At 31.5% G+C, this 14,136-nt stretch overlaps 5 protein-coding genes across 5 annotated transcripts; 2 read left to right on the top strand and 3 right to left on the bottom strand.

Moving 5' to 3' along the window:
* Positions 1-1,002: 1,002 nt before the first annotated feature.
* LOC100306250 (uncharacterized) lies at positions 1,003-3,316 on the bottom strand. Its single transcript, NM_001249101.2, has 3 exons — positions 2,810-3,316; positions 2,256-2,410; positions 1,003-1,498 (listed from the first exon to the last, which is right to left on the bottom strand). The coding sequence occupies exons 1-3, from the start codon at positions 3,023-3,025 to the stop codon at positions 1,354-1,356; spliced, it is 516 nt and encodes a 171-aa protein (NP_001236030.1). The 5' UTR covers positions 3,026-3,316; the 3' UTR covers positions 1,003-1,353.
* A 1,894-nt stretch (positions 3,317-5,210) lies between these two features.
* On the top strand, positions 5,211-6,304 carry LOC112998404 (L-ascorbate peroxidase 5, peroxisomal-like). Its single transcript, XM_026124510.1, has 4 exons — positions 5,211-5,326; positions 5,843-5,973; positions 6,097-6,152; positions 6,284-6,304. Exons 1-4 carry the CDS (start codon positions 5,211-5,213, stop codon positions 6,302-6,304), a joined length of 324 nt encoding a protein of 107 aa, XP_025980295.1.
* Positions 6,305-6,452: 148 nt separating this feature from the next.
* On the top strand, positions 6,453-8,697 carry LOC112998405 (probable L-ascorbate peroxidase 4, peroxisomal). The gene is made up of 6 exons (XM_026124511.2): positions 6,453-6,488; positions 6,658-6,709; positions 7,520-7,626; positions 7,713-7,795; positions 7,877-7,974; positions 8,207-8,697. Exons 1-6 carry the CDS (start codon positions 6,453-6,455, stop codon positions 8,416-8,418), a joined length of 588 nt encoding a protein of 195 aa, XP_025980296.1. The 3' UTR covers positions 8,419-8,697.
* Positions 8,698-9,560: 863 nt separating this feature from the next.
* LOC100500650 (uncharacterized) lies at positions 9,561-10,155 on the bottom strand. Its single transcript, NM_001250436.3, has one exon. It carries the CDS (start codon positions 10,106-10,108, stop codon positions 9,731-9,733), a length of 378 nt encoding a protein of 125 aa, NP_001237365.2. The 5' UTR covers positions 10,109-10,155; the 3' UTR covers positions 9,561-9,730.
* Positions 10,156-11,127: 972 nt separating this feature from the next.
* On the bottom strand, positions 11,128-12,362 carry LOC121173021 (NAD(P)H-quinone oxidoreductase subunit 5, chloroplastic-like). Its single transcript, XM_041006646.1, has one exon. It carries the CDS (start codon positions 12,212-12,214, stop codon positions 11,744-11,746), a length of 471 nt encoding a protein of 156 aa, XP_040862580.1. The 5' UTR covers positions 12,215-12,362; the 3' UTR covers positions 11,128-11,743.
* Positions 12,363-14,136: the final 1,774 nt, after the last annotated feature.

A 14,136-nucleotide genomic window follows, 5' to 3' on the forward strand; every position in this document is an offset into this window, starting at 1 on the left:
GTCATGTCTCTGCAATACTTTACTTTACATATCACTTCCTATGTCATTCTTCCCCTTTGGTTGCGGTACTAATCGAGCATCGTGCTACTCTCTTGGTGGTGACCAGAGTCATGACTTAGCTAACTATCTTGGGTGTCCACGCTTCGGTCGCTTATAAGAGGTAGTCACCCCTATTCCAAAGTTGGCATTTTCGAGACTTTTGTCCGAATAGAGTACAACCCTTTAAGAATTGAACTTAATGACGTAAATGCTTAAGAGTGTGTCATTTCTTAACCATGTATTGACATTTTTGTGACTTGTTAGAATTAATGTCTCATGTAAGAGACATGAAAATTATGTAGGGACTAATAAATAAATAAATAATAATTAAGGACTAAATTGTAATTGGATTAAATAAGAAATTTTTTTAGAGATAACTTCTACTTGATGAGAGTAATGATTATAAAAAGATTAATATCCACTAATGTGAAACAAGGTTCTCTTCCTAATACAAAAATGTTCTCTTTAACCCATAGTTATCACGAACGTAGAGAGACAGAAATAACAGTCAAGAAAATATAATCTTATTTTTCTCATCTTCCAATGAATCAATGTATACCAGACATAAGTCTCACTACGAAAAAAGGTACGCATTGTTTACCTATTATTTGTGAGAATCATATATTTTAAGATCTTATTGATTTCCTATAATTATTAATCTAAAAAATCGTTAAATTTTATATTACTGAGTGTATGGAGTACAACCCTCCAAGGCCGAAGCATGGAGCCTAATGACATAAATACTTAAGAGTGTGTTGTTCTTTAATCACGTGTGGGTTTTTTAAGACTTATGTTTGCATGGAATATAATCCTCAAAGCATTAAACCTAATGAGGTAAATGTTTAAGAGTGTGTCGTTCCTTAACCATATATGGATATTTTCGAGACTTCTATCTGAATGGAGTACAATATTGTTACTGTTTTTTTTACTCGATAATTCATTTATGTTGTTCCAAGTTGTGGTAGCTTGTGTGCATGGAAGGCATTATATTTGTAAACTAAACCTTTTGTAACAAACATGTAACAAGTTTAATGTTCAGTACTTCAGTAATCCTTTCACTGATAAATAACCTGGAAACGGAACAATAGAATGACACATACAAATTACAAAATACTCGCATGTTATTTAGAATGTCCAGCAATACTTATATAAAAGGACATGGACACGCATTTGAATGACAAATGAAACATTGGACAACCCTCCCCCACAAAAAGAAAAAAAAATGACGAATGAAATGAAAACGTAGGTGAAAACTAGCAGGAGTTCAAGTAATTATTAGTAATTAACAAGCAGAAATGGAATGCCTCCTGTGGCTTAAAAGACACCAATAGCAGAAGGATACAAAGGCTTGGGCTGGTAAGAAAGAAAGTTGGGAACATACGTAGTGGTTCGTTTCTTAGGAGGATCCATGGAATCTATGGCTGGTTGATTCAAATACGCATATTTGCTTTTTGTCCACCTGCACATGTCACAATCGATGATGATATTATTTTCCACAACATTAAATAATAATATAAAAAAGATTCCTATGATAAAATTATTTATAAAATGGAAAATAGAAGAAAAAACTTTAAATTTCTATAAATTAAAATTTTTTTATAAATTTAAAACATGATATGTTTTAGAATTAAAGTTATCGTATGCGCATCATTGTTGCTTTTATTTAGAGGAATTTTACCTAAAATGCTATTAATTGTCCGAGTGTATAAAATGACATCAGAAAAGCTTTTTTTAGGGAGGTGTCCCACCAGAGCAAATCCAAGGCGTGAAGCAATTTTTCTAGTCTAGATACATTGTTATTTGTTAGGATTCGTCCCATCTTTCAATTTCCGATTTTGTTTATTTCTTTTCCTCCAATCAGCCATAAATTAGATATGCTAAAATATGCATGAGTTCAAAGTATTAGAAATAGAAGTCAATAAAAAAGATGCCTAGAATTCAATAAAATGCTCAATTATGACTGTGCTTTATTTTTATTTTTTTCATCATAACCCCATACTCCCACATCAGCCACCGAATAAAAATAGCAACTTGCTGCATCTATCTAGAATGGCAATAACCTTCTTGCAGAATAAATAATTTGTTTTACTATAAATATTTTTTATCAACTAGTTTTTTTTTATATATATATTTCGTGTATTTATACAACTGTAGACTATAGACTATAGATAATAGAGCAGATATTTGGTGCAAGAAAGGAGTAGTAATTTACTAACCAATCCTTGATTCCGATGCGCACTTCTTGGTCCTTAGCAACTGTTTTGCAATAAGCATTTGTCCCTACGATCCACTTCACCGTTTCTTTCTCGGTTTCATCGTAGTCATTATTATCGGTCTTCAGAGACAACTCGAACCTCTCGTACTCTTGCTCCTGTAACACATCAACTTGCCAACTTACTAACAAATAATAATGTACACAGGGTAAACAACTTAATAAGATATGAGGAAGGAAGAACCATAACCATAATTATATCCATTCAGAACACATATTATTACACATAACCAATAATTATTCACCAAAAAAAAAAACACAAACATAATTAATCGGCTTCACATCGTGAAAAAACATACATTAACTACGTGATGCAATTCACTGATCAAATAAATAAGCATCCTATATGAGGAGCTTAATTAAATGCTTTTAATAACGAAAATCTTTATTATGCGAATTATTGAAGTGAAGTTTCAATTTGAATCAGAGAACAAGGTCAAAGGTATTTATTAAAGAGTTGCATCAAAATTTTGTGAGTATTTATGAAACCTAAATTACCGTGAGAGTGCGTGCACGGAGTCTAGCCACAGCCTTGATAGCAGCAAGGAGGTGGTCCTCCTCCACGATCCTCTTTTGCCTCCAAAACTTGGCGATTTCTCGGTTTGTGACACTCTCTTCTGCTCTTGGTCTTGAGAAGACCCTGAATTTTGGAAGTGGAGGAGGTGGTGGTGGTGGTGGTGGTGCTAGTGACCTTGGAACCACTTCTTGCTTCATTATTGTGACTCTGATGAAACTCGATCTGAGCTTTATTCACTTATTGTGACCAGCGTCTTCAGTTTGATCTGTTATATCAAAAAAAGTGGCGATTAATTCCAAGAGCAAGCTAACTCACAATCCAACCTACCTTTCTCCCCACACTACACCGATAGATATAGACTTATTGATTGTGGAATTTCTGAGTCAGACAGAATATTCAATATGCATAGCCCCTCCTATTTGTTGCGTGTGGATAGTGAGAATGGTAGTTGCATCTTATCTTATTATTCTAAATGGACTGACTTAATTGTTTTAAAGTCTTAATTCCTAAGAATAATAATTATAGTACTTACCCTCTTCTCCTCCATGGATTGAATTTCACAGACCTTTCTTTTAATTGTAAAATTGTATAAAAGAATTTCATTTAAAAAAATATTTCTGCGTTGGTAATTAAGATTTTATATGATAAAAGATGTTTTAAAAACAATCCTACTTTTGAATTTGGAATTTCGTTAATTTTTTTTTTGTTTTTTAAGTCTTGAAATATATAGTTAAAATTAGCTCATATTTTTTTTCTTTTAATAAAACCGTGTTAGATATGCTCTTATGCATATAAATTCGAGAATTAACCTTTAAATGATCAGTTACACTCGTAACGCACACAAAAAACTTATCTTTGGCCAAACAACATTTGTACCGTCTTCCCGATAAAAAGAAAGAAAACACGTTTGTATAAGTAAGCAAAAGAAAGAAAAAAAAATTGTTATAATATTTTCCTCGTCCAACATGAATTAAGTTTCCCATCTCTATCAAGAATCTTCAATATGTAATCGTGGCCCCTATACAAACATTGGCTAATAGTGATTTACAAAGCCTAATTCATGGAAAGGGGGCCGGGCAGGACGCCCCTCATTTTATTTTTTTTATTAATAACGAATCACGTACGTAAAATATTTTTGTCAACTGTTAATTTAACATTTCAAGTATTTTGTAATTTTTTTAATTATTATATTTACTATTGTTCTTCCAACAATAGCATTATAATAAAAGAAATTAAATGAATTGTGTATTATCTCTTATATATATATTAAATGAATTGTGTCTATTACATTATTAATTTATTACAAATTTTAGAATAATCTTCGTTACGTCCGTGTTTAACGGAATAGTGAGTCATGGCATATGTAACTTTATTCCTCCTACTTGGCCAAACTTCTAATTCTTTTTTTTTTTTAAAGAAACTTCTAATTCTTTTAATCAGTGATAATGATACGTTAATTAAGTAATATAGTCTTAGTCTCAGTTCAGTTGTTTGTATCAACCCTTGAAAAAAAAAATTGTACCAAACCGCTACACCACGTCCTCGTGGCCCTTCTCCAAAGCTAAAGGTCGAAATCATAGTATTGTCAAATATTTCAAACACAAAACAACTTGTGGCATTAGACCAAAAAAAAAATCACCGAAAAAAACAACTTAATTGTGGCAGTTACGATTGATTTAAGAAGATTAGCTAGGTAGATATATCATATTTCAAGATGAATATATTATAAATACATCGCACTATATAGTATATAGGACTACGATAAATATTTAGTCTAGTAGAGATTTTATCGGCATACAAAGGATTATTGAATCAATTGCACTCTAGCAGTAAATACAACTTATATAAGTTTAAATATATTTTTTTGTCTGTGTAATTTTTTTTCTTATAATTGTTTTCATTTTAATTCTTACAAAATGTATTATTAGTTCTTGTAAAATATACTTATTTTATTTTTTATTCTTAAAACACTTTAATATAATTTTTTTCACTATTTAAATTACTTTTTTTATTGTTTAAAACACTTTAAAAAGACAAAACAAACGAATTTATAAGAATTGAAACTATATATATATTCTCGTAATAACGCCCCCCTAGTAATTGAAAATCGTAACCGCTGATCTAGTTTGAAGTGAATCTATCTTCTCCCTCGGATGGAAACACTCGGCAGTAAATAAACAATTAATTCTTTTCCCTTTGCGTGCACCAAAGCAATGCAATTAATCCTTTACTTGCAACGGCATCGTTTTATATGTTTCAGGTTTATTTTTATATATATTTCACGGGCATGCAAAAATACGCTCTTAATTGCTCTCCCACACAACACAACCTCAAATTAAACAATTTAAAGTGTTGCATTGCATCATCAAAGTAACTTTGACAATGGTGGAACCTATTGTAGTTGACGAGGAGTATCGCAAGGAAATAGAAATGGCTCGACGAGAACTTGGCGTTTTCATCACCAACAATAAATGCGCCCCTCTCATGCTTCAATTTGCGTACCTCACACTACTTAATTACTGCTTTCATGTCTTTCTAGCTAATTCTCTCCATTGTCTCCGGTGGTTCGCAGAATTTTAGCGTGTTTGAATGAAATTTCATAGAATTGATTTTTGATTTAAGTGTATGTTTAATTGGACGTTAGGTTATTTAAAATTGTATTGTTTACCTAAATAAACTTTTACATGTTTGATTCTACACAATTTTATTTAAAATCAATTTTACTTACACTTATATTCAAACACACAAATATTGATTTTAAAGTGAAATGATTTATGGTTGAATGTTTTGATCATTAAAGTAAGTTAATAGAAAAATTCTGTATAAATATTTTTATCTTACATAAAAATGACCTAAAGTTGCGCTAAGCCGTCAACTTATCGATCTTAAACCAAGAACCAATTGTGTTACATACAAATATACAATAAAAAAACATATGAAAAAATTACTTCAAATCTCATCAACTAATATTTTAACGTGAAATCAATCACACAATTAATTAAATTGTGGTACAGGTGGAATGATGCTGCAACTTACGATGCCAAGAGCAGAAGAGGAGGCCCCAACGGTTCTATCAGATTAAGGATTGGACAAGAGTTGAAACACGAAGCAAACAAGGGATTGGAAAAAGCAGTTCAATACTGTGGTCAATTTAATTTCTTCTTTTTCCTTTGACTGATCAAATGATCAATATGTACGTTTTTCAGTCTGTTTTTTTATTACTTTTCTTCGTTTTTATTTTAATGTAATTGGTTTCTTTCCCAAACAGAAATAGTGAAGACCAAACTTAAGCTTAAAAAAGTTTCATACGCGAACCTTTACCAGGTTATTTTAGTTTCTGATCCGCAACTGGTTATATATATAGTGATAATTAAACCACTTAATTAGACAACAGGGGATCCAATCAAATTAAGTTTGATGATATTAACTTGTATACGGTTGGATTTGCATTTCAGCTTGTGGTGCTGTTGCAGTAGAGGTCACGGCAGAAAGGTGAAACAAAAAGAGATAAAAATAAATAAACAAAAAACAAAAAGGAAGAGAGAAAATAAAGTGTGATGAATAACATGATATGAGATAGGAACAAAAAATGAAATAAAAGAAAGAAAGAGTTACTATTCAGATATGGATATCATTGAAAATATTTATATATGGGGTTGTGTAATTTATATAGAGAGAATTGTACTGATAATTTATCATAAGATTGTTTAACTTTCTTTTACTTTAACAACCCCTTTACATATATTTGTTTGGTTTAGAGCCTCTTAATCACGGTTTTCGGTTTTGATATGTTGCTAATTTACATATACTCTATTATTTTCTTTATTAGGATTCAAATGAGTCTCCACGAACTGAAGGGCGCTTTATAGATGGTGAAGAAGGTAATAAATGTGTTGTGTAGTTGAGTTTCCTGTTTTCTTTAGGTTGGCTTCGCTGTTCAAATGTTATTACCATTTTTTACAACAATTTAATTTAGATTTTGCTAAAAAAATTTAACAATATTAATAAACCATAGCAAATATTAAAAGTACATGTACTAGTTTTTTCAATATTTTTTTATATATAATAAACATTTTTTAATAAATTTTTATTTTTGCATCTTTAAACAGTAAGCAATGGCTAAAAAAATCAATTAAATTCTCCCTACAACTTAATTATAGCATACAATGTAATTTCATTACCTTAAACGTTGTTAACTATTCGTTCCGTTTATGTTTATAGCATACAAAAAGGTGAACAGCACCAATAGGTTGTGATTGTAATTTCTTCTTGGTAAAATGCGTAGTTCATTTCTGCCTTATAATCTTGCTCCTTTGAGACACATTCTTGTAGAATTTCCTTAATTTTTCTAATATAAAGTTTAGAAATCTTTTGTAGAAACCTAGATACTTCACGTTATTTAAGTTAGATTTTGCCTCTCATTTCATAATTTATCGACTTTTCCATATAATTGTCGTGTTATATATCTTATGAATGATGAATGATAATAATTTACTTTGCCCATGCATGCATGCTAAAAGTGTTTGGTTGCGCTCCTCTGTTTATTTGTAATTTGGATTTAGTTTTTAAAAACATTTAATAGACATGGTTTTCTTTCTAACCATTACGTATTGTGTCTGAGATCATATCCAAAGTATTTGTAATCTTGACTTACAATTGTTATGAAATTCTTTCACATGGAAAAAATTCAGATGCCAGGAATTTAAGAAAAATCTTCTCTCGTATGGGTCTGAGTGACGAGCAAGACATTGTGGCTCTATGTGGTGGCCACACTTTGATAAGAACGATGTATCCAAAAGTCTCCATGGTAAGAACGATAAATATATATTTATTATCCTAAAAAAACGATATATAATTTCATATCTATTCACTTTATTTGATAAGGGTGAGACACATAAAGATCGCTCTAAGTTTGAAGAAGGAAAATCGACAAATAAACCTTTGAAGTTTGATAACTCCTATTTTAAGTAAGTTGTTTAATCACACGGTGACAATTGTTTGTTTATTTTAGAAGTATAAAAATTGAAATTTCCCATAACACTAAACAGGGAACTATTGATTAAGGACGCATCCTTTTCGAGGCTTCCTATGGACTACGCTTTAGTAGAGGATCCAAAGTTCCATCACTATGTTGAACGGTATGCAAGGTAACGACCATCCTATATAGAAGTTTAATGTAGTTAAAATTGATACATTTGGTAAAATTAGTAAATTACATTCATTAGACAAAATCAAAACAGTTCAAATTTCAATCTCGTACATGAATTCAAATTCTGAATCGTTTAACTTTTATTCAATGATTATGATATCTTAACCTGCATCAACTGTGCTCATTTTTCTACAGTATTTAAGTCTCGATCTTAATTTTCAATTGTGATAGGATGAGGAAATTTTTTTCAAAGAATATGCAATCTCACATAAGAAACTCTCTGAGCTAGGCTTCAATCTCAATAATCTAGATCAGCCCAAGGGACCATATGCGAAGCTAAATCAGCACAAAGGACTCATAGGAATAGGTATAGCATCAGTTGTGGTGACCGTCATATTAGGTTATTTACTGAAGAGGAAGAAAAACCAATTGAAAAATTGATCCAAAACTGAACTTGGGGCTTATTTTCTTCACCTTTTAAAAAATGTAGTATATCTAATTTGTAAACTTCAGAAGTTTGCAAATGCTACTTGAGTTTAATGTACATTCTATTCAACTCTCTGTTTTACTTCTGCCATATTCATGCATTCATCCACCAAGCAGCTTTGGATTTGGTAACTTGTGCAAGCAGAGAAGTTTGGTTTAATTATAGTGGTCAATTGAAATAGCTCGTAGTTCAATAACCAATAGAAAAGAATAAGTTAGTAACCAACAAATTTATTGTTGTTTTAGTGTGGCACTGTGGCTAATTAGCTGACTGAACCAAAACAAATTCCAATAAGACATCAAGATGGCTCGGTTTTCTGGAAAATACAAAGGTGCTCTTACTGTAATGCTAAAAATTGGTTCAGTTTTATTCATATGGAGTACTATAATCTGCCAGTACTCTTACTAGAAAACTGATGCAAATAAAGCTCGACATAAAAGAGTTTCACACCTTCAGCCAGAAACACCACAACAGCAGATAGTTCTAAAGATAAATATGAAATATAACTTCCATAGTCAATTTTATCTCAATAAAAGATGAGAATGATCAAAGTCCTACCCACCACACCCTCCCCATATTATCCACGTTCATCTTTTCCTTCCCGGGTTATAGTAACACAATGCCAAGCTGTCAGAGCAAACAATTTTGAGAGCACCAACAAACATGAAGGAGGCTGACAAATATATATATATATAAAATTGTTATAAGAGGACAAGAACGATGAATTGTTATGATTTTTCTCGAGACCAGAAAATCTCACCTCATCTCACATGATTACTGATCCAATCAGTCACTCACAACCCCTCAATCTATACGAAGCAGAACTTGGTATAGAAATTTTCTTTTAAAATTACAATGTTTTTGTGTATTTTATGCTAGTTATCAAACCAAAAATTCAACTTACTAACAATATACACCATTGGCCTTATATCAAGGGAACCATGACAAAACAAGCACCTACATCTAATCCACCGAGTTACCAAATGATCTCAGATTGTAACCACTAATTTGCAGAGAGAGTATTCTAATTCTAAACACACAAATATCAATCAAGAGCGTAAATTATGTATAAGGAAGGACAGTAAAAACAGTACAATTTCACTCATAAAGCACTTTATTTTAAAGAGAAGCGTGAAATATTACACAAACTACGATGGTCTGTACAATAACATGCGTATGACTATAAAAGATTCTAAAAAGATATTGAAAGAAGCCTTCTAATAACAGTTAGCTTCTAAAAAAGACATCGAAAAAACCAAATACGCGTTAAGTTGAAGTGATTCTGAGGGTTTTGGTCTTGAACCTATATCTTGGCGCTCTGGGGATAACTTGGCTAGGACCCATGTGAAATTGACCGGGACTATTGGTAAGAGGTGGACCATCGTCATAGACGTAGCCAAGGAGACAGTCACAGGTGTTGCACTTGATCTTGGTCCTCTTCCTCTGGATTCCCCAGTAGTTGACGGTTTCGAAGAAGGGGCGAAGCTTGTCCTCCTTCTCGAACTTGAACTTGGTGGGGTCCACGGCGGAGAAGGAGACGGAGCCCTTGTTGCCGGCTTCGAAGTAGAAGTCTGGAGGGTAGGCATGAGCGGAGTTAAGATTCAGGTTGGATCCGCACTCCGTACAGCTGTACACGGAGGCCATGGTTCCGTTGGTGGGAATGTGAATTGTGAAGCTTCTTTCTCTGCTGTGAGGGGAATTACTAAATAGACGACGGGTTTTGTAGGTGTGAGAAGAGGCAGCGATTTCTGAAAAGTCCAAAACGCGTCGTCGTGGGCCTTGATTGCTTCATCTAGATTGTAGCGTAAACAGAGGGCGCCCCCGTTTCCCTCGCCACGTGACACGTGTTTACTTATGGAAGGATAAAACAAATCCTTATTATATAAATAAATAAATAAATAATAAATTTATATAAAACAGTAGTCCGTCAAAAAGTCAAATTCCCCCCTTTCTCCGACGCTGAACACTTGGTATAAACATGAACATTTATGATATTTTCACAGCCACTCTTTAGTGTTCAAAAATTGACATGTGGCTTAATGTTTTGCTTCTGCTTCATCTCCTATCCTTCTACAATTCCTTCTTCACACACTTCCTCATTACTCTACCCATCACATGCTTATAATCTCAAGCAGTGCATTCTTTTGATTTTGTTTTTCTGATTTAGCTCATGGTTTGTTATACTATTTCTCTTTCAGGAGGGGAAAGCCAACCCCACCAATAGAAGATTCTACCTTAGTAGAGCACAAGATGCAATCAACAAAGCTAAACATTTGATGAAAAGCATCAATTGACTACCAATGCATCTGCAAATGTCATTTCTTTTGACAAGAGAGTTGGACTGACAGAGAAATTGACAGTAGGCACTACTGCAATGAACCAGAAAGTCAAGTCTGTGGATCAGAGGTTTCAGGTTTCAGATTAAACGATGGCAACAACAATTACGGCTGAGAGGAAGATAAATGACACTGGATCAACTGTCAAAACAAGCAGGTATGGTTGAATACAATACATGATCTCCATTTCTGCACTTAATCCATGAAATTGTTATGATTTTGTGGTAAGATCCAACCACAAGGAAATACAAAGTCTATTACCTGGATTAATTACGTGTTGGGGAGAATTAAATATGCATGATGATCCTTATGACTTAATTGGACCCTAAGTTTGTATGTTATTTTTCATTCCTAACAAGTTGCAGTGCAAAAATTGCCGCTATAAAAAACAAATTGAAATCCTTAGAGGATGAGAGTTCTAGGACCAAGACAATATTTTTTTAGTCAATTGTGTAAGTATATAATATGCAGAATAAAGGGATAATTCAATGGTGTATGAATTGAAATGTGGTGCAATTGTTTGTGCCCATTAAATTGGAATTCACATATTTAGTTAAGCTTTATATATATATATATATATATATAGGCCATTAGCTAGAATTGTAACTGCAGAAGCATACTGGGGTTTTCTCATAGTTGAATTTCTGCTTTACTTTGAGATCATGTATGCTTTCGCTCCTTAATTTTTTTTTAAAATAGCATTTCTAGAATCCCATGCGGTTTTGATTTAGTTTGTGAAGAATTGTTTTAAGTTCCTTAAGTTTACCATTTTATCATCAGAATAGCAAGATTATGCTCTCAGTTTCAGTTTGAAATTGTGATCGAAAATTAGTGCATGGTATTTATCATGTTAATTCATCATGGTAGTTTGATTGTTTGAGAAATGATACTAAATATATCCTGCTATACAACAAGCTATTATTGCAAAAATGGGTGAATACAATCAATTATCACTAAGAATCTCATCCTTAGACCAAAAACAGGCAAAAGGTGGAATACCGCAAAAAGAAAGCATATCCACTAAAAAAGAAGTTTTTGTAATGGGTACATGTTTTGTTAAACTGCCCATAAGAATCATATTTTGACTTTTAGCTGGAGAATATCTGACAAAAACTTCCATTGAATGAATAATGGATCCGGATCCTAAAAACAACAATGCTTTTGAATAAGCATGAGTAATCAAATGAAATAAAACAACTCGATAAGATCCCATACTGAGCGCTAACATCATATAACCCAATTGAGACTTTGTGAAATAAGCCAAATTTTTGTTAATATCTTGTTGAGCAATAGCTAAGGTAGCTCCTAATACTATTCTTATTATACCTATAAAAGCTACTTCGTTCATTATTGCAATTAGAACTATGAAAAGAGGAAGAAGTCGAGCTACAAGAAAAATTCCCACGGCTACCATAATAGCAGCATGTATAAGGGCGGAAATTGGAGATAGTGGTTTATCAGCTCTGCAGCGACATTTGGGATCAAGTTGCTAGCATTTTATTTTCTTCCTCACCTTTTGTTTGCAGGGAGAAGATATAATAACTGTGATACCATGGGAAGAATGGTGGGACTTTGAAGTGGATAAAGATGATTCCAATCCCCATATTGCTATGCTTCCATTGCACCCTACTTTGCGTGTCAGGTTTAATGAGATTGTTGCATGGGAGTATGCACTGAGCATGACAGGAAAACCATATGGTTACCATAACATGATCTTCAGTTGGATAGACACTTTAAATGAAAACTATCCACCCCCTTGGATGTTCACGTGGTATATTAATTTAATAAATTGTTTTGCTTGAATTTCAATACATCTTTATTGACATATTAATTCCCTATCAAGAAAGGATTCTGAAAATTATTTATACAATAATTGTTATAATATTTTTTTTCAATACATCTCTATTTATGCCACTTAGAATATGTCATGGTAGACGGATAGAATAAATAGTAGTTGGGATTAGTTAAATATAACTGCTTTTATATTATTTATATAATAATTGTTATAATATTTTTTTTTCTTTATCTCTATCTCCATTATAACATACTTTAATTTTATTTCTGTTCTTCTTATTCTTTCCATGACAGTAGAAAAATATAAATTATTGTATATAATTTTATATTTTTGTTTACTGAGGTTCTTACTAATTTTCTTAAATAATATTTTTAATATATACATAAATTTTTATAAAAATTAATATTGAGGCTTTTATTTATATTGCAATTATTATAAAAATTATTTTTAATAGTGGGCCAAAAAAAATGAGACTTTTATTTATATTTTTAAGATACTTATTGATTAATTTCAGGAAGAAACCTAGAATTCTTAAATTATTCTTGATGAAGGAAAATGTTTTTCTTTTTAGGAGGAAAAATGTTTTTGAGATATTTATGTTTTTCTTATAAAAAAAAACAAAATATAATGGAGTGTAACCGAGCTACTAGTGTGCATGCACGATTCAAAAATAGTTTTATTATTAAAAGTTAATTAAAGACCACTTGTTACTCCATACCGCTACCCATTCTAATTATCATGCTATGTTTATTTTAAACAGACAAAACAAATCTAATAAATAAATTAAAGAGAATAATAATTTTATAAAAAAAAATTTATTATTATTAATTTTTTTTTATTTTTTAGTCCATATCATTAATATGAGTAAAAAAATATATTTAATTTTATATTAAAACTTTAAAATAATAATTATTTCGTGATAATTTTTTTATAGGATAAATATTATGAGACCTAAGGAGTATTAAAGATTAAAGACTAGGGAAAAGGTCCGTGCCTCTTATGATTTTTGAAAAATAAAATTAATGAAAAATATACTAATAGAAGTTATATAATAATAGAGGACTTGGGGCTGCCATTGAGTTGTCTTGCTACATTGATTAATCGAGTGTTCGTATTTGTATTTGATCTTTCCAGTTACAAATTGGGAGTTTCCAAGTACATGTCTAAGTATGTATTACTTATTGAGTTGAAATTACTTGGTTTCACTCATTCTAATTATTCGAAATTATTAATGAAATGTTATGATATATTTTCAGTAAAAAAAGAAGAAGATAGTTTATCGAATATAAGTGAAATGTGGATTGATTGAATAGAGTTGAGTAGTTATAGAGATAAAATAAATGAATAAAAAAATATGGAATATATACACCAAAGTATCACTTATTTTTATATATAGTTATACATAAAAATTATAACAATAAATTTACAAATTTAAAATGTAATAAAATCATGTTACTTCTTAAACTTTGAATGACACGTGTCATGATATTTCTTAACTTTTTAATTCACCATATTACAGTATTTTAAAGTCTCCAGGGTCA

Source organism: Glycine max, chromosome 11 (genome assembly GCF_000004515.6).
Source record: "Glycine max cultivar Williams 82 chromosome 11, Glycine_max_v4.0, whole genome shotgun sequence".
In the NCBI taxonomy this organism is placed as follows: Eukaryota; Viridiplantae; Streptophyta; class Magnoliopsida; order Fabales; family Fabaceae; genus Glycine; species Glycine max.